Consider the following 21325-nt stretch of genomic DNA (forward strand, 5'->3'; position numbering starts at 1 on the left):
GTGCAGTAATATCTAACAAGTAATCTAATAATAATAATAATAATCTAATTATAATCTAACAATAATCTAATAATTTCACAACAATACACACAATACACACAAATCTAAAGTAAAGGAATGGAATTTTGAATATATTAATGTTTGAACGATCAATGTCGAAGCGGCATCGACTAAAATACAGTAGAATATAACAGAATACAGTATATACATATGAGATGAGTAATGCAAAATATGTAAACATGATTAAAGTGACTAGTGTTCCATTATTAAAGTGGTCAGTGATTTGAAGTCTATGTACAGTTTATAGGGCAGCAGCCAATAAAATGGCGCCAGAGAAGAAGGCAGATATTTTACGTGTCCCCAACCGATTGTGTTTTTCTGTTTGTTTATAACTTTTCTTAAACTTATTTTGTACATAATGTTGCCGCTACCATCTCTTATGACAAAAAAAAAACTTCTGGGCATCAGGACTGCGATTACTCACCACGAACTGGGAGAATCCTTTTTTTCCTTTAACGAGTCTGATGAATCCCGACGCAAACAATGTTATCACGCCCTGACCTTGGAGATCCTTATTATTCTCTATGTTTGGTTAGGTCAGGGTGTGACTTGGGTGGGAAATTCTATGTTTTCTATTTCTTTGTTTTTGGCCGAGTGTGGTTCCCAATCAGAGGCAGCTGTCTATCCTTGTCTCTGATTGGGAGTCATACTTAGGCAGCATGTTTTCCACCTGAGTTTGTGGGATCTTGTTTTCTGTTTAGTTGCTGCTGCCTTACAGAACTGTGCGCTTTCATTTTTTTTGTCTTTGTTATTTTGTTTGGTGTTATCAATAAAAATACGATGTACGCCTACCACGCTGTGCCTTGGTCTCCTTCTACCAACGAGAGCCGTTACAGATATACTGCTTTCACGGGAACAGGCCCAGATACCCGTGATTTGCGTGAAGAGGAGGCGGAGAAATGGGGGTCAGAGGGCGGGCTGCCTTCTGAGAATTTGTAGGTGATCGAATAAACCCCCACTTCCTTCCATTCTGCTAGCAAATGTGCAATCTTTGGAGAATAAAATCGATTACCTACGTGCAAGATTAAACAAAACTGTAATATCTTATGCTTCACAGAGTCGTGGCTGAAGGATGACACTATCAACATACAAGTGGTCTGGTTATACGCTGTACCAGCAGGAAAGAACAGCGACGTCTGGTAAGACAAGGGGCGGCAGACTATGTATTTTTGTAAATAACAGCTGGTGCACTCTATCTAAGGAAGTCTCGAGCTATTGCTCGCCTGATGTATCTCATGGTAAGCTGTAGCCCACACTATCTACCTAGAGAGTTTTCATCTGTATTTTTCTTAGCTGTTTACATACCACCACAGTCAGAGGCTGGCACTAAGACAGCATTGAATGAGCTGTATTCCGCCATAAGCAAACAAGTAAATGCTCACAGAGGCGGCACTCCGAGTAGCCGGGGACTTTAATGCAGGGAAACTTAAATCCGTTTTACCAAATTTCTATCAGCATGTTAAATGTGCAACCAGAGGGGAAAAAAACTCTGGACTCCACACACAGAGATGCATACAAAGCTCTCCCTCGCCCTCCATTTGGCAAATCTGACCATAATTATATCCTCCTGATTCCTGCCTACAAGCAAAAATTAAAGCAGGGAGCACCAGTGACTAGATCAATAAAAAAGTGGTCAAATGAAGCAGATGCTAAGCTACAGGACTGTTTTGCTAGCACAGACTGGAATATGTTCCGGGATTCCTCCGATGGCATTGAGGAGTATACCACATCAGTCATTGGCTTCATCAATAAGTGCATCGATAACGTCGTCCCCACAGTGACCGTACGTACATATCCCAACCAGAAGCCTTGGATCACAGGCAACATCTGCACTGAGCTAAAGGCCAGAGCTGCCGCTTTCAAGGAGCAGGACTCTTCTAAGAAATCCTGCTATGCCCTCCGACGAATCATCAAACAGGCAAAGCATCAATACAGGACTAACATTGAATCATACTACACTGGCTCTGATGCTCCTCGGATGTGGCAGGAAACCATTACAGACTACAAAGGGAAGCATTTAATGACGAGCCACCCCCAAGTGGTAAGGGTAGGTAACAACACATCCGCCACACAGGTGCCCCTCAGAGGTGCATGCTCAGTCCACTCCTATTCTCCCTGTTCACTCATGACTGCACATCCAGGCCTGATTCCAACACCATCATTAAGTTTGTCGATGAGTTTGCCGATGACACAACAGTATCAACAGCCTGATCACCGACACTGTGTTGCCAGGACAACAACCTCTCCCTCAACGTGATCAAGACAAAGGAGATGATTGGTGACTAGAGGAAAAAGAGGACCGAGCACGCCCCCATTCTCATCGACAGGGCTGCAGTGGAGCAGGTTGAGAGCTTCAAGTTCCTTGGTGTCCACATCACCAACAAACTAACATGGTCCAAGCACACCAAGATAGTCGTGAAGAGGGCACGACAACACCTTTTCCCCTTCAAGAGACTGAAAACATTTGGCATGGGTCCTCAGATCCTCAAAAGGTTCTACAACTGCACCATCAAGAGCATCCTGACTGGTTGTATCACTGCCTGGTATGGCAACTGCTCTGCCTCCGACTGCAGGCACTACAGAGGGTAGTGCGAACGGCTCAGTACATCACTGGGCCCAATCTTCCTGCTATTCAGAACATTTATACCAGGCGGTGTCAGAGAAAGGCCCCAAAAATTGTCAAAGACTCCAGCCATGCTCGTCATAGACTGTTCTCTCTGCTACCACATGGCAAGTGGTACCGGAGCACCAAGTCTAGGTCCAAGAGGCTTCTAAACAGCTTCTACCCCCAAGCCATTAGACTCCTGAACACCTAATCAAATGACTACCCAGACTACAGTATTTGCATTGCCCCCACCTCTTTTACACCGCTGCTACTCTGTTGTTATCATCTATGCAAAGTCACTTTAATAAATCTACCTATATGTACATATTACTTCAACTAACCGGTGCCACAGCACATTGACTCTGTACTGGTACCCCCCTGTATATCTGTCACGAATCCCGTTTCCTTAGTCTGTTTTTTGCCTGTGTTCTGTCCTGGAGTGTTTTTTCCGGCGTCCTGGAACGCACCCTGTCTGGTTGCCGGGCAATGTAGCCAGTTGGGAGTTCTGATTACCCGAACCTGTATCCCATCAGCTATCTGCACACCTGGTCCTGATCATTATCTCTCCTCTTCATAAGCCCGGACCTGACATCCATTCCCTGCCGGATCGTTAGCCATGAACAGTATGTTGTGCCATAGTATCAGCCTCAAGTTGGATAGAATTTGTTTTGTTGTTTTTTACGCATTGCTTGCCTTAAACTTACCTCCGTTTGCTCTGTCTTCAGTTACTCACCCGGATCATTTACCCCATTCCCGCCTGGTCGTTGGAGGATTCCGCTACCCCATTGGATCCACCTATTTACTCCCATCAACTCACCACCGCTTCCCGCTACGCCACCTGGATATATCTACCCATTCACATTTACTTGTAAATAAATACTCACCTTCTTCCTACTCACCTTGTCCTGGTCTGCTTCTGGGTTTGATTTTGAAAGAACGTGACAGAACGATCCGGCCAAGGATGAACCCAGCGGACCTGGACTCCGTTTGCCATGCCATTACCCAGCAGGGGAAGACATTGGGACAAACCAAGACGGCGCTACATGAGATAGCGGGTTCAATCCAGAACTTATCTGCTAGCTTGATACAAATCCAGGATCAGCTCAGTTTGCTGGCGATTCATTCACCACTTGTTTCACCCATCTCACCTGCCGTGTCTGGTGCGGTTTCCTTCCGTGAACCCAAGGTACCGACACCTGATAAATATGAAGGGGATTTGGGAAGATGCCGTTAGTTTCTTATGCAGTGTGGGTTAGTTTTTGATCTGCAGCCCCATTCTTACGTCACTGACAAGGCTAGGATAGCCTTTGTTATTGAACTGCTGCGTGGAAGAGCTCTGGAATGGGCTTCAGCCATTTGGGAACGACAGGAGACCTGCATGGCTTCATACCAGGAGTTCACGGGAGAGATGAGAAAGCTTTTTGACCATCCGGTCCGAGGTAAGGACGCAGCTAAACGTTTGTTCACTCTTCGCCAAGGAGCTCGCATTGTGGCAGACTTTATGATCGAGTTCAGGACATTGTCTGTGGAGAGTGGTTGGAATGAGGAGTCACTACAAGCAGCTTTTTACCAGGGGTTGTCGGAGCAACTCAAGGACGAGCTGATATCCTATCCAGAGCCTAGTGACCTAGACAGCTTGGTCACTTTATCTATTCGGGTAGATAATAGAGTCCGAGAGAGGAGGGAGAAGCAGTGGGGCCCATCCAATCAATCAGCAACTCGGTTACCATTCGGTTCAGGAAGTGAACCAGAACGTATTGATCGTTATTCCCCACACGGGATTAGTGGAGGGGTCTTGCCACCAGATCCTGAACCAATGCAAGTGGGGCGACACGGGCTAACTAAGGAGGAGCGCCAACGTAGACGTGAGACCAACAGCTGTCTCTACTGTGGTAGCTCGGGACATTACATCTCTGCTTGTCCACAGCGCCCCTTAAACTGCCCGGCTCGCTAGATTTGGGAGGAATTTTAGCGAGCCAGTTTCAACCTCTCAAAGATCCTGTCAGACCCTGTTTTCCTGCGACCCTTATGAATAAGGATCAGAGCTTAGAGATGAACGCTTTTATCGATTCAGGTGCCGATGGCAGCTTTATTGATGCCGACTTGGTGGAACAGCTGGGGCTTTCCAAGGAGTAATTGCCGGAAGCCATTGAAGCAACCACTCTGAACGGCAGTAGCCTGGCACGGATCACTATGAGGACTGAACCGGTTAAGATGTTGTTGTCGGGGAATCATTCAGAGTTTATCTCCTTCTTCATTCTGTTCTTGCCCCATGTTCCTCTGGTTCTTGGTTACCCCTGGCTGAAGGAACACAATCCCTCGTTTGATTGGGTGACGGGTAAGGTAACTAGTTGGAGCATTGATTGTCATGCTAACTGCCTTAGGACTGCCTGTTCTCCTGCCGTTTCCAGTCAGGTCAGTGACTCTGCTCCTCCTGATTTGTCCTTGGTTCCAGAAACATATCACGAGTTGGGTGAAGTATTCAGTAAACAGAAGGCTCTGTCCCTTCCTCCCCACCGACCTTATGACTGTGCGATTAATCTGTTTCCTGGAGCTGCCTTTCCCAAGGGACGGTTATACAGTATCTCTCGACCTGAACGTGAGGCCTTGGAGACCTACATCAAGGAGTCTCTAGCTGCAGGTCTCATTCGGCCCTCGTCATCACCTCTGGGAGCAGGATTTTTTTTTGTGAGCAAGAAGGATGGCTCTCTTCGACCGTGTATTGATTTTCGGGGTTTGAATGATATTACGGTCAATAACAAGTATCCCCTGCCCTTGATGAGCTCGGCTTTCGATTCTTTACAGGGTGCTATGGTTTTTACGAAGCTTGATTTACGTAATGCTTATCATTTGGTTCGGATCAAAGAGGGGGACGAGTGGTTGACTGGGTTCAATACTCCGATGGGACATTTAGAGTACCAGGTGATGCCGTTTGGACTGACCAACGCTCCTGCTGTGTTCCAAAGTATGGTGAATGACGTTCTGAGAGATATGATTGGTATTTTTGTGTTTGTTTACCTGGATGATATCCTCATCTTCTCGAAGGAGCTTTCTAGCCACGTTCAGCATGTCAAGCAGGTCCTGCAGCGGTTATTGGAGAACCGTCTGTTCGTGAAGGCTGAGAAGTGTGATTTTCACTCCCACACGACGTCCTTCCTCGGGTACATCATCTCCAGGGGAGAGATCAAAATGGACCAAGAGAAGGTTCGGGCGGTTCGGGATTGGGTCCAGCCCGGTACGAGATTGCAGCTCCAGAGATTCCTGGGGTTTGCAAATTTTTATCGGAGGTTTATCCGTGATTACACCCGGGTGGCCGCCCCTTTAACTGTACTGACGTCTTGCACCAGAAAGTTCTATTGGTCTCCTGAGGCAGACCGAGCAGTTCTAGATTTGAAGAGCCGATTCACCAACGCCCCGATTCTCTCTCAACCTTACACTTCCCGTCAGTTCGTTGTGGAGGTGGATGCGTCTGATGTGGGGGTGGGCGCCATCCTGTCCCAGCGTACCTCCACTGACGGTAAACTCCATCCCTGCGCCTTCTACTCTTGTCGTCTTTCTCCAGCTGAAAGAAACTACGATGTGGGTAACTGGGAGCTTCTCGCTGTGAAGCTTGCCTTGGAGGAGTGGCGTCACTGGTTGGAGGGAGCGGAGCAACCGTTTGTGGTCTGGACTGACCACAAGAATCTGGCATATGTGCAATCGGCTAAACGTCTCAACTCCCGTCAGGTCCGGTGGGCTTTGTTTTTTGGACGCTTCAATTTTTCCCTGACGTTCCGACCTGGGTCGAAGAACGAGAAGGCGGACGCCCTATCCCGGATGTTCTCCAAGACGGAGGAGAGTGGGGCCAATACTGAGACGATTCTTCCCCAGAACGTTGTCGTGGGAGCCGTTACATGGAGGATTGAGGAGGAGGTGATGGCGGCTTTTCGGACACAGCCCAGGCCCGGTAACGGTCCACCCGGTCGGTTGTTCGTGCCTGAGTCGGTTCTTTCTGCTGTCCTTCAGTGGTCCCACGCCAGCAAGATAGCTTGTCACCCTGGTGTTGCTCGGACTATGGCGCTACTGCGCAGACGATTTTGGTGGCCTGCCATGGGAAAAGATACCCGGAGGTTTGTTGCCGCTTGTCCTGTTTGTGCGCAGAATAAGAGTACCAATCGGGCCAGCTCTGGGCTTCTTCACCCCCTACCTATTCCCCGGCGACCTTGGTCGCATCTGGCCCTGGATTTTGTCACTGGGTTGCCCTCTTCTGTTGGTAACACGGTTATTCTGACCATTGTGGATAGATTCAGCAAGTTTGCCCACTTTGTTCCCCTCTCCAAGCTGCCTTCTGCCACTGAGACGTCCGAGATCCTGGTTAGGGAGGTGTTCAGGGTCCACGGGTTGCCCTGTGACATTGTTTCTGACCGTGGTCCTCAGTTTACCTCTGCTGTCTGGAAATCCTTATGTTTGGCCATTGGAGCTACAGTCAGTCTCACATCTGGATTTCACCCCCAATCTAATGGTCAGGCGGAGAGAACCAAACAGAAGATGGAGTCCACGCTGCGCTGTCTTGTTTCCTCTGATCCCACCTCTTGGTCCTCTCAATTACTCTGGGTCGAGTATGCTCATAATACTCTCCCTTCATCTGCCACTGGGATGTCTCCCTTCCAGTGCCTGTACGGTTACACGAGATCTTCCTCTACGGACTGAGTCGAGGAAACTGTCACCGAAGTTCATTGGTCCGTTTGTAGTGGAGAAGATCATTAATCCTGTTGTGGTCCGACTCAAGTTGCCTGCTACACTAAGAGTACATCCAACCTTTCATGTCTCCTGCCTCAAGCCGGTTCTCCTCAGTCCTCTGTTGCCCCCTCCTCCTCGTCCTCGTCCTCCTCGGATGATCGGAGGTGGTCCTGTCTACACAGTGCGCCGCATCATGGACTCCAGACGGCGGGGTCGACGGTTCCAGTATTTAGTGGATTTGGAAGGATATGGTCCTGAGGAGTGGAGTTGGATTCCTCGGCGTCAGATCCTTGACGATGATCTGCTTCGTGACTTTTACCGCCTCCACCCTGGCGCTCCGGGTAGTCTGCCCGGTGGCGTTCGTCGGAGGGGGGGTACTGTCACAAATCCCGTTTCCTGAGTCTGTTTTTTGCCTGTGCTCTGTCCTGGAGTGTTTTTTCCGGCGTCCTGGAACGCACCCTGTCTGGTTGCCGGGCAATGTAGCCAGTTGGTAATTCTGATTACCCACACCTGTATCCCATCCACTATCTGCACACCTGGTCCTGATCATCATCTCTCCTCTTCATAAGCCCGGACCTGACATCCATTCCCTGCCGGATCGTTAGCCATGAACAGTATGTTGTGCCATAGTATCAGCCTCAAGTTGGATAGAATTTGTTTTGTTGTTTTTTACGTATTGCTTGCCTTAAACTTACCTCTGTTTGTTCTGTCTTCAGTTACTCACCCGGATCATTTACCCCATTCCCGCCTGGTCGTCGGAGGATTCCGCTACCCCATTGGATCCACCTATTTACTCCCATCAACTCACCACCGCTTCCCGCTACGCCACCTGGATATATCTACCCATTCACATTCACTTGTAAATAAATACTCACCTTCTTCCTACTCACCTTGTCCTGGTCTGCTTCTGGGTTCGATTTTGAAACAACGTGACAATATCGTCTCGCTATTGTTATTTTACTGCTGCTCTTTAATGACTTGTTACTTTTATTTCTTATTCCTATCCATATTTTATTTTTAGGGGCTCGTGAGTAAGCATTTCACTGTATTTGGCACATGTGACTAATAACATTTGATTTGATTGCTAGTTAACAGTATGATGGCCTTGAGATAGAAGCTGTTTTACAGTCTCGCTGTCCCAGCTTTGATGCACCTGTACTGACCTCTCCTTCTGGATGATAAAGGGTTGAACAGGCAATGGCATGGGTAGTTGTTGTCCTTGGTGATCTTTTTAACCAATCTCTTGGCTGGACAGTAAATTGCATTTCCCTGCCTATGGAGCTCTTACAATGAGAAGATACATCTGCAGGAGTCAGTTCTGTGAATAGGGGGGTGCTCCCTCTGCTGTTTCCTGAAACTATAAGGGCCTTGGTCGGAGTGAGAGAGGAGGCTTGAAAATGCTTATTTGGAATGTGGAGAACAAAAGCTATGTTGACATTTGAACATGCTCTATTTTCTTTGTCCTGGAAATTGGTTTGACTTTTGTGCATTGATAGCACATTCCTTACCTGATGTGGCTTTCAGTCTCAGGCCAACTCAATGACTCAGGGCAGAGGTAATGGTAAAACCATTCAACCACATTGAAGTTTCTTTGGTGTTGTCACTAATATGAGTTGTCATATTTCCTGTACACCTCATAAAGTGTGTGCAGAAGTTTTGGGAATACAGATTGACAGTGCTTCAGATGACCAGTCTCCAGTGTGGCTTGTGGTGAGTTGCAGGCGTCTTTCCCACAATGACTCTGAATAGTCAGCGCCTCACAAAAGCCAACCTCGTCATTGCTGCTGCTAAGACTTCATTCAAATTCCAGCTCTGCCAAGAAAATCGCAGGGCATGCCGACTTAGTCCATAGTCAATGGCGGCATGTGCATTTAGCCCCATTAAAACAGGCTCTAAACAAAAGTATGTTCCCTAACATGGCCCTCCAGTCCCCACCTCTCGGGTGTCTCTGTGGAATGCACCAATAAAGCCTGTCTTGTTAATTCAAATGTAATGATCCAGTTTCAGGGTCTGACTACCTAAGAGCCAAGTTTTTCAAACATGGTAATCTGAGGCCATAAACATATCAAACCGTAAAGTACCGTGTTAAGACCCTACAGATAGGCTTAAGTCATGGTGACAGTCGGGTGTCGTTCCACAGGGATTTGTATCACGCTGAGAAAAGGTGCCAGTGTCATCCGAGCCATGTACCCCTGCATGGGGCCAGAGCCGCAGCGCCAGCAAGCACCAAGGGTCTTGGCTGTGTACACACACAGTCATGTTACGGTTGGAAATGTCTGTCTGACCTACTGGATACCGACAGGTGGGCAGTAATGTGTATTGGTCAGGGTGGAGCGGGGATAGGTGCACACATGGAGCACTCTGTACAGTTTACAGAAGCTGCCTGAACATCACTTAGGTATGCTAACGTATCAGTCGAGGCAATGCGGGAACATCATGCGTGATTCACATCTTTACGAGGAACATGCGATATGTTATCACCTCTTTATTACTGATGTGTGAGTCAGCCTTGGTTGTAGTTTTGCTTGAATAAATATGCAAAAAAAAACGTTATAAGCTTCAAATATTAGATGTGATTGTAATAGTTATATAACAGCTACTGTAATCTGAAGCATGTGTGTTCTTCACCGCAAATGATGACATTTGACAACAATTGGATAAGATGGATAAAGTGAGCTTATGTCCTTTACATAGTATTCAAACAATGACTCCTTTGTTTGTAATGACTGAGTGACATAGATTTCCTAGATTTCACAGATGGAAATCTGGTCTTGCAGTTCCATGTGTAATGTTATGGAAGAACAGCCAGATGTTCCCTTCTGTATTTCAGCAGGGGAGGGGGGTCAACTGCGAGTGAATGATCCATCTCTTGTCTGGACAAGGATTGCATTTCCCTGCCTACGGAGCTCTTACAGTGAGAAGGTACATCTGGAAGAGTCCGTTGTAAATACAAAGCCATCCAGGAAACCAAATGCAGTGCGAGGAGAAACTAGATGTGACGCTTCTGCTCGACCTTGTCGTCCTTACAGAAGAACTGTTCAAGGAATAGAATGAGGTCATGTATAGCACTGCAACATAGAAAAATACCCTAGTTCAAATACAATAGGCCTGGAACGTTTTGAAAACAGATCCAGTCTACCACCTACTGGTTGAGTCAGACACTTACACCATAGCATGTGTGGCATGTGGCACCACAGTGCCATTGTATTCTGTACATTTGTGATATGTTATTTGACTGATCGACTATCTTCATTAGGAATTATGAACACATTTCTGTCTCTTCCACTGTGTCATTCAGCATCCCAAAGAGAATTAGAAATGATAGCCCCCCCAAAATCATATAGTAAATCAAATTGGCCTCTGTGTGGATAATCTAGTGCAATTTGCACCAGTAATGTAATCAATAATATTCTAGCATGATCCTCCTCAGATAGCAGCAGTTGATTGCTTTGTCCAGTGTCCATGATCTTCACCACCAAGTGGTGCTGATCACTAGTCCAGTGGTTGTATTCAGGCTCTGGCTCCACTCTGGCTGTGTTGGAAAACCCTTCACAATCGTCTCAAACATGTGGCTTGAACATGTGGATAGGGGGAATAGCTATAGCATATAGGACTCGGACTCAGTGCCCAGTGATGAAGCTGTGAGGATCCCACTCTGTCAGCGAGAAGTTCCATAATGGCAATTTGTTTGCATCCGCAACAATCACCCCAATCTACAGTGATGAAGAGGCTGTAATTATTCTCATTACTCAACTGACAGATTATTTAAAGCTTAGTTCATGCTCATGATGTGCCTGGCACTCATCTGAAGTTTGTGTTGGCACTAATGACAGAGTTGTGGTAAAGGGTGGAGAAGGCTCCTCTGCTCTGGTTATCTTACCCGTGAAACTTACCAGTAGCCTGCTGAGATGCTGAAAGTGTCTATCTTCACAAACAACTTTGTAGTACTGTATTATTATTAGAAAAGGCAAAAGCGGGGCCAAGTCACCACGTGTAATAACACCGTTATAATAACGTGTTGAGTTTATAAAGTAGGCCAGTAGGGCAGGGTAGTAGACCTAGTCTATATCGTATCACTTGGATTCCTTGAATAGGCCTACAGAGAAACTCAAATGTAGTATATCAGTAGCCTACTGTACATAGTCATAAATTAATCGCTCGAGCCGTTTCCTCGAAGTTTAAACAGACCCTGGCTGGGAGAAGTAAATCAGTCAGCACTACCGTGCAGTGCACACAGCAAACCCGCGCACTTACGTAAGGACATCCATGGTATCCAAGCTCGTAACTATGAACCTCCTCTTAAACAACATGGCGCATGTGTACAGCTGCGCTGCAAATATAGACGATACATCCAGTTAGGTGGGAAATGAGCCATTTATGCTCACCTAGCACCTAAAATAGACTTCGGCGACACGATCGGATGCAGACGCTCGCGCCTGTTTACTTTGACAAACAGCATCAGTCTCTGCGCGCTTTGACAACTTTGCGCGAGCTCACCTGTTTACCATGAAGACGAGAGAGCCTTTCAGGTCCTGAACCGTTACTTCGTTTCAGATCGAATGTTTTGTTACTGCGGGTACCGTGTATGCGGGTACTGTGAGTTCTTTTAACTTGTTTTAGTTAAGAAAAAAGCACAAAAAAGCTATGTGACTGCGACCTTAACCAGACTTCAACGGATGAAGAAATGCTACTCAACATTATGAGAGAAAACAACACACAACTGCACCAGGGGGAAAGGGAGAGAGATAGACTCCCTCCAATTTCAAATCATTCCTCTGTGAGTATGATTTTTTTTAAAATATTAAATATGACAAATAAATATTTTCATGTTCAATTAACAAAGACATCAAATAAAAATGAAAAAGTTTAAAAGTAAAAAAATAATAATAATTTGGGATCAATGTCATACTAATTAAGTCATAATGTAAAAATACAATAAAACGTTTAGAAAAAGGTTTGGATTGAGAAAAATGTGTTTTTCCAATGCATAATAGTAACGTACTAACGCATTTCAATGATCTCAGAGCTTGTCCTTTTGGGAAAATGTGTTAACGTTAAAACTGAGGGTGGAACTTTTGGACAGCTCTTCCTACCCTATTATGCTATAAAACAGCATCGCAACTCTGTGAGTAATGAGTGCTAATAATATGCAGTGTTGTGGAAGCTACTCCGAAAATATAGTTCACCAAGCTACCAATTGCTTTACACTGAAAGAAGTTAAGCTATACCAAGCAGTAGAATTAGATTTTAAAAAACAGATACAAATATACCATCTGGAACAGCGGGACTGTGAAGCGACACAAACATAGGCACAGAAACATGCATACACACGCGATAATGTACACACTATACACACGTACGCATGGATTTTATGTTGTAGATAACGTTATGTGGTAGTGGTGGAGTATGGGGCCTGAGGGTACACAGTGTGTGAATGTTTTTACAATTGTATAACTGCCTTAATTTTGCTGAACTCCAGGAAGAGAAGCTGCTGCCTTGGCACCAGCTAATGGGGATCCATAATAAATACATATTCAAATACCAAAGCTACCCCGAAAATATAGTTTACTTAATTCAAGTTACTATCAATCAATCAAATGTATTTATTAAGCCCTTTTTACATCAGCCGATGTCACAACGTGCTATACAGAAACCCAGCCTAAAACCCCAAACAGAAAGCAAATGCAGATGTAGCGCTATGAAAAAGTAGTTCACTACATCCAAACTACTTCGTGAAAAATGATCCTATCATACAAATCTGAAATGTCATCGACTACAAATTGCACGAACAGATCACCCTGGAGTTAACAGAATGTGTAATTTAGTTTATTAAGTTTCAATTGAGAATTAGTCAGGTCTGATGTCGAAAAAGAAACTCAATTAGGCAATATTTTCATTTAATTTAAAAAAGTTGGATGTAATTCCAGTAGTCAGCTACAGCACTACATGGCTAAATAAATAATTAACTACTGAAACACTACCAAGATTTGAATTTAGTTCAACTACCACCAAGCTACTGCAAAATGTTGTTACATTGCTAATTGAACTACATGTAGTTCATTACTCCCCAACACATTATCACTAAAACAAAGCCCACATATTATACTGTACATTTTGTTCATGTATCCCACTTTTATTTCTGTAGCCTAAGTGCCTAAGTACTTGCTGTGAATGAACAGTATTCTATGCTGTCATAGTTCTCATCTATACTATTATAAGTATGATTAAATCCAGGACTTAATGTCAATATTTGAATACCCAAGACTCCATGATGTCTATAATATGATTATTTATTTTTTTTTGTCATAGGGTACTGATCGTGGACCAAAGCAGCCATATCCTTCCCTCAATTTAATCTCAAACCACAAAAAGGAGGCTGGTAGCCACAGCTTCTCCTCCCAGTTTATTCTTCCTGGCATACGGCATGGTAGGTCCCGTCATGGTAACCCTAATTACTTCACTCAAGAGTCCGTCTGGAGATTGTGAAGCTCATACTGAACCAACATCAAAGTGCAGACATGAATAACTTACTCCAGTTTGATCCCAATGGCATATCCAACGTGAGCTATCAGTATGGCTACCTAGCACATTTCTGATGTTCCTACCTTCAGGTACAGGGTGTCTAACAAAGCTGATTCGATGAACAGATATCGTCTGTGGCATCAATCATCTCTAATTGATAAACAGTACTGTCCTGGGATAGACTGCACCTTGGCTGAGTATGAACAAAGTGTTCAAGAGGAACACATTGAGACTTAGAGATATCGCTGAGAAGTTTACAAGGAAATTGTTTTCACAGCGCTCACAAAAGAACGGCTTGTTACAATTTCAAAGTGACCCAAACAGGCTGCTTTGAAATAATGAACAATACACCAGGCAGATGTGTTGTCATGGCTTCATATTCTTGAGGTCAAAGACGTTGGAAGAGACTTGAAAATCATTGATTGATGCAGATGAGAGAGACAAAGGGCCATTCAGAGCTGCTCATCCTTTAGAGGGAGAACTTGTTCTGGGTAAAATGAGCACTAGTGTTGTGTTTTCAAAATACAAGATGTTAATATGTTGTTGTCACTTATACTTGTAAGTATGGAGAGTTCATTGACCCATGCAAAAAAAAAATGTTATGCAGGTTTCATCTAATGGCTTAAAAAGTCCAAGGTTGCAAGTCTGTCCATCTTGTTATATCAACGTTAACTGAGATTGTTAAACTATAATATTGTAGATTAGAGTACCTGTCTTATACACCTTATACTCTGGTACCTGGGCTCTCATTGCCAGTAAGTAGGGTTGATAATATGAATTACCGCCATTGTTTTATTTAGGAATTGGTTATGTGGTTACATGTGTTGTTATTCCCCCTGCAGGCAGAGATCTTCCCCCCATCTGTCCTGATGTCAGACAAAAGCATCAACATCGCATCACCATTGACATTCTGTCTCCTGAGGTCAGGGCTCGCTTTGCCTCCGATCCTGTCATCCCCATCCGCACCAAGACAGCCAAAGAGTTTCAGTAAGCACACACACGCACACGCACACACACACACACACACACACACACACACACACACACACACACACACACACACACACACACACACACACACACACACACACACACACACACACACACACACACACACACACACACACACACACACACACACACACACACACACACACACACACACACCTGTGTCATCATTATCATCAATATTATACTCAAACAGAAACAGCTGTTAATGTTCATCTAACTTTCACTAGGGAGGACATTGAGAGGGCCACGGTCTCCGGCGATTGGAAACACGTCCATGACTTCTACTTGACCACATTCGACTCCTTTTTGGAACTGAATGCTGCCTTTAAGGTGGGGGATCCCTATGTGTGTGCCATATCCAATCCTAAAGCAACAGTGATCATTTTGAAATATGACTGATCAATGCAAATAAAAGGTGACCATTGTTTTGGTGTTTAAAGTCGGTGAATAGAGTCTTTCTGGGAGCCAGGAAAAGGGGAATTTGGAGAGTTGTTTTTGAGTCTGTAAATGAATGAATGAAGTCATTCAGAAGGTTGTAAAAAAAAAAAAGAGCACATGTGTGTGGTTTCCATAGAGAGTATTAATCATGAGAGCCGAACCTATAAGAAAGCGTATGATCATATATGGCAAGGAACAGTTGGGTAAATGTTTAGCACATGTGATGGTCGACTTAACGAGCTCATGTGTTAAGTCCTAATCTAAACGTGTTCTTCATTTCTCTTTTCAGAAAGAAGCAAACGCTCCGTTCAACACGATTGAAGACTCAGGAATCAATACCAAATTTGTCAATGCTGTCTATGACGCGTTATTGCTCACGGTATGTAGAATGATAGAGCAACGCATAACCGTGTTCATGCTGAAATGAAAACCTTTCCCTGACGTTGATCCAACATTGCTTCAACAGCCTCCTGATACCCAGAGAGCAGTGCTGAAGGGGATCATTAACAGCTTGTTAAGAGAATGGAAGGGGTGAGTGGCACTCTCCTACATTAGTGCTCTTATATTTCTCACTCAAATCAAGCAATTCCTTTCTACATAGTAAAGCTCTATACTTTGTGACTTGAATATGAATGCAAACGTTACATACTGGATGAGAACTTAAATGAACTTCATATTATCTGCTTTGTTTTGCAGTCGACGGACGAAGGATGACCTGAGAGCGTATTTCATTCTAGTTCAGGTGACCTCATGCATTATCTACATGTACATACTGCTGGTAGAAACTACATACAGATTTGGCCAGGGAGCTCTTTTGACCGCTAATACTTAATTCCACGCTATATATAGCAAACCATTTCATTACGTAACAAGAGAACATGGTGTACTTTCCAGTAACAACGGCAATTTCCCTGTTAGAAGTGAGACAGTTTCTGCAGGCAAATGTGTGCGTTAAGCACACGCACGCATGTGCTCCACAGACATCTTACAAAATCTCTTTGTTTTGGGGCCTCAGTATGTTAAACACAGCAGCCCTCCATCTAAAGGCGAATCGGAAACACAGGAAACTCTCGAACTGCTACCTCGCCACATGGCCCATTGACTCCAGTCATAGCCCAGGCAGTTAGTCAGGCTCTGGATATAATGAGAGCAGAGTGTTTACTTCACACATGAGCAACAGACTAGAGGCAGGCTTGGCACTGGCCAAATATGGACACGACCATTAGACACAGAGTCTGGTGAAGACTTGGGGGGCAGACTGGGAAATGGCTGAATAGAACTGGAAGGATTTCTGTCTGCTAAAAAGTGAGACTTTGGTTGGAGACTTCTGGTTTCTGTCCCATTCATAGTTTTTATTGTTTCATATGTTTTATGGGGTTTATGGGGCAGTAAATTAAAAAGCACGTCTTCTTTCCCTTTCTTACCAACAACTTTTTGTGGCTATTGAGCCTCTACAGTTTTCTCTTTCATCCACATTTTGTGTATGATGACATACGTTTGTCTTTGCGCTGTTGATAGGCTCTCTGACCTATATTTCGGTGGCGGATCCTGTGAAATTGAAAGGCACGAGGCAATTATTGGGTTTGTATCCCAATTGGCACCCTATTTCCTATATAGTGCACTACTTTTGACCAGGGCCCCATTTGGGAAGCAGCCTTAGTAGACGTGTCTGTCTGACTTGGTTGATATCAGTCAGCCCCTGGTAATACCAGTGTTATTACTCTCTCTCTCTCTCTCGCACTCTCTGCCAAGGGAACGGATGAGGTCATGTTTGGAGTGGAAAAGTCTGGTTTGCTCTGTAATGTCAGTCTTTATTAAAAGCCAGACGTCTTATGCTGCTGCTCCAAATGAAAAGCTATATTTCCTTTTTGAAATGCACTGCCACTGCTGAGAAAGCTCCTCTTTGTTGCAGAATCCTCAGTGCACCAGCCCAGCCACATATGTCATCTATGCACACTTACTGAGGCAAATAGCCGCGCTGGCTGAAGCAGACCATAATTTCCTGATGCACTGGTTTAAGAAGTAAGAGTCTGAATTGTTCCTCTGTGTTATGCAGTCCCATGCTTTTTCAAGCCAGTATAGTTGTTATCCACAAAGTGAACACAGTCCTAAGAAAGAAAGCGCTGCTGTTATTCTATATCCAGGAAAGTTAAATCCATTATGTTAAAAATATGTTTTCGAAATTGCTTTAGTAACAGTTGGTAGGTATTGAGCAGTCATACTGTAGCTTTCAAACAAAGATTATCTATTTTCCATTATGTCATTCTGATGTTGATGGTGATCATGATAATGCCTCGATTTTTTTAATGATGATTATCTAACTCGTGTCCTCCTCTCCCAGGCTGTCCCAGAAACGATTCAAACAGCTGGTGGAGCGGCTCCACTTCTTCATCTCCACCCGTCTGTTCCCAGCCAAGCCTGAGGAGCTGCCCCCCATGGCCAAGTGCTACTGGTGGATCCCCTCCGCCACCAAGGTCCTCTCCCTCCTCAGTGAGTAGGACATCTTCAATAATGGATTGAACTATACTTTCAACAGACATTGCATTCTCCTGACCGTATACACTGTGCATTCGGAAAGTATTCAGACCCCTTGACTTGTTCCACATTTTGTTACATTACAGCCTTATTCCAAAATTGATTAAATATTTTTTCCCCTCATCAATCTACACACAATACCCTGTAATGACAAAGTGAAAACAGGTTTTTAGAGCTCTAGAGTTCCTCTCTGGAGATGGGAAACTTTCCAGAAGGACAACCATCTCTGCAGCACTCCACCAATCAGGCCTTTATGGTAGTGTGGCCAGACGGAAGCCACACCTCAGTAAAAGGCACATGACTGCCCTTTTGGAGTTTGCCAAAATGCACCTAAAAGACTCTCAGACCATGAGAAACAAGGTTCTCTGGTCTGATGAAACCACGATTGAACTCTTTGGCCTTAAAGTCAAAGGTCATGTTTGGAGGAAACCTTGCACCATCCCTACGGTGAAGCATGGTGGTGGCAGCATCATGCTGGGAGACTAGTCAGGATAGAGGGAAAGATGAATGGAGCAAAGTACAGAGAGATCATTGATGAAAACCTGCTCCAGAGTGCTCAGAACCTCAGACTGGGGCGAAGGTTCACTTTCCAACAGGACAACGACCCTAAGCACACAGACAAGACAACGCTGGAGTGGCTTCGGGATGATGAATGTCCTTGAGTGGCCCAACCAGAGCCCGGACTTGAACCAGATCAATCATCTCTGCAGAGACCTTAAAATAGCTGTGCAGCTACGCTCCCCATCCAACCTGGCAGTGCTTTAGAGGATCTGCAGAGAAGAATGGAGAAACTCCCCAAATACTGGTGTGCCAAGCTTGTAGCATCATACCCAAGAAGACTTGAGGCTGTAATCGCTGCCAACGGTGCTTCAACAAATGTAAATGTGATATTTCTGTTTTGAATTTAATAAATGTGCTAAAATGTCTAAACCTGTTTCTGCTTTGTTATTGTGGTGTATTGTGTGTAGATTGATGAGAAAAAAAGCAACCATATAAACATTTTAAAATAAGGCTGTAGCGTAACAAAATGTGGATAAAGTCAAGCGGTCTGAATACTTTCCGAATGCACTGTATGTCTGGATCTCCTATCCATATTTGTCTTGGGTACACATAGTTTGAGGGTCAGGAGGTGTCAAGGGAACAAGCAAACATCTGTCTCCAAGAGACCTCGATACATTTGTATTTTTCTACGTTTTCTTCATTGTAGATGCAGCCAATAGCATTTCATGCACTCCCTTCATGCCCTTTGTTGACTTCTACAACCTCACACTGGACCACACTGACTTCATGGAGGATTATCACACATGGCAGACTCATGGAAACTCTACCAGGTGAGGCAGGACAAAAGCAGAGCAAAACTTATGTTGACCAGTACTGTTCAATTCTGCCCACAACCCTTGTTGTTATGATACCTGTGTTTCCCTGTAAATAAATGGAACTCCCTCTTGTGCCAGCTTTCAGCTTTAGAACAGCAGCTTTATTGTTTATACACTATATATACAAAAGTATGTGGACATCCCTTCAAATTAGTGGATTTGGCTATTTCACCAACACCCGTTGCTGACAGAAGTATGAAATCGAGCACACAGCCATGCAATCTCCATAGTCAAACATTGTCAGTAGAATGGCCTCTCTGAAGAGTTCAGTGACTTTCAATGTGGCACCGTCATAGGATGCCACCTTTCCAACAAGTTAGTTCGTCAAATTTCTGCCCTGCTAGAGTTGCCCCGATCAACTGTAAGTGCTGTTATTGTGAAGTGGAAACATCTAGGTCAACAACGGCTCAGCTGCGAAGTGGTAGGATTCACCAGCTCACAGAACGGGACCGCTGAGTGCTGAAGAAAGTAAGGAGTAAAAATCATCTGTCCTTACACAAGCCTAAGATCACCATGCGGAATGCCAGGCGTTGGCTGTAGTGGAGTAAAGCTCGCCGCCATTGGACTCAGTGGAAACGAGTTCTCTAGTGTGAGGAATTACGATTCACCATCTGGCAGTCCGATGAACTAATCTGGGTTTGGCAGATGCCAGGAAAATTCTACCTGCCCAAATTCATACTGCCAACTGTAAAGTTTGGTGGAGGAGGAATAATGGTCTGGGGCAGTTTTTTTATGGTTCGGGCTTGGCCCCTTAGTTCCAGTGGAAGGAAATCTTAACGCTACAGCATACAATGACATTCTAGACAATTCTGTGCTTCCAACTTTGTGGCAACAGTTTGGGGAAGGCCCTTTCCTGTTTCTGCATGGCAATTACCCCATGCACAAAGTGAGGTCCATATAGAAATGGTTTGTCGAGATCGGTGTAGAAGAACTTGATTGGCCTGCACAGAGCCCTGATCTCAACCCTGTTGAACACCTTTGGGATGAATTTGAGCGCTGACTGTGAGCAAGGCCTAATCGCCCAACATCAGTGCCCAACCTAGCTCTTGTGACTGAATGGAAGCCAATCCCCGCAGCAATGTTCCAACATCTAGTAAAATGCCTTCCCAGAAGAGTGGAGGCTGTTATAGCAGCAAAAGGGGGGACCAACTCCATATTAATGCCCAGGATTTTGGAATGAGATGAGCAGGTGTCCACATACTTTCAGTCTTGTTGTGTATATTTAATTTACAGTTAAACCCAGACATATCATAATATCCAGCTATGATATGATCTCCAATGAGCATCATACACCAAGAGAACACAATCCCTGATTACCTACCTGTCCTTCCCCATCCGCAGGTTTACATTCTGCCAGTTCCCCTTCATTCTATCCACGGTGGTGAAGAAAGCAATCATCCAGAAGGACTCGGAGCAGCAGATGATCAGCATGGCCAGGGTGAGACAGAGGTCACTGCTCACCTTGTCATCCATCTATGACAGTGTCATTGTATAGCACAGACTGTGCCTCACAGTCTCAGACATATATACAGTGTATATATATATATATATATATATATATATATATATATATATATATATACAGTGCCAGTCAAAGGTTTGTACACCTACTCATTCCAGGGTATTTCTTTATTTTTATTATTTTCTACATTGTCGAAAAATAGAATAATAACCGCAACACTATGAAATAACACATATGGAATCATGTGGTAACCAAAAAAGTGTTAAACAAATTTAAATATATTTGAGATTCTTCAAAGTAGCCACCCTTTGCCTTGATGACAGCTTTGGCATTCTCTCAACCAGCTTCATTACATTTACATTTACATTTACATTTAAGTCATTTAGCAGACGCTCTTATCCAGAGCGACTTACAAATTGGTGCATACACCTTATGACATCCAGTGGAACAGCCACTTTACAATAGTGCATCTAAATCTTTTTAGGGGGGGGGGGGTGAGAAGGATTACTTATCCTATCCTAGGTATTCCTTAAAGAGGTGGGGTTTCAGGTGTCTCCGGAAGGTGGTGATTGACTCCGCTGTCCTGGCGTGTGAGGG

General features: G+C 44.5%; 1 protein-coding gene across 1 annotated transcript in view; it reads left to right on the plus strand.

The window, feature by feature from the left end:
• The first annotated feature begins 11608 nt into the window (after window positions 1-11608).
• LOC118357491 (probable E3 ubiquitin-protein ligase HECTD2) overlaps window positions 11609-21325 on the plus strand; it is a 37816-nt gene continuing 28099 nt past the window's right edge. The window contains exons 1-11 of the mRNA XM_035734636.2: window positions 11609-12161; window positions 13694-13811; window positions 14749-14893; window positions 15145-15247; window positions 15645-15734; window positions 15822-15886; window positions 16052-16097; window positions 17268-17377; window positions 17697-17845; window positions 19098-19221; window positions 20608-20704. Of these exons, the coding sequence (XP_035590529.1) occupies window positions 12069-12161; window positions 13694-13811; window positions 14749-14893; window positions 15145-15247; window positions 15645-15734; window positions 15822-15886; window positions 16052-16097; window positions 17268-17377; window positions 17697-17845; window positions 19098-19221; window positions 20608-20704 (1140 nt within the window). The 5' untranslated portion in view covers window positions 11609-12068. The remainder of the gene's footprint in view (window positions 12162-13693; window positions 13812-14748; window positions 14894-15144; window positions 15248-15644; window positions 15735-15821; window positions 15887-16051; window positions 16098-17267; window positions 17378-17696; window positions 17846-19097; window positions 19222-20607; window positions 20705-21325) is intronic.

This window comes from Oncorhynchus keta, chromosome 24 (genome assembly GCF_023373465.1).
Source record: "Oncorhynchus keta strain PuntledgeMale-10-30-2019 chromosome 24, Oket_V2, whole genome shotgun sequence".
NCBI classification, from domain to species: Eukaryota; Metazoa; Chordata; class Actinopteri; order Salmoniformes; family Salmonidae; genus Oncorhynchus; species Oncorhynchus keta.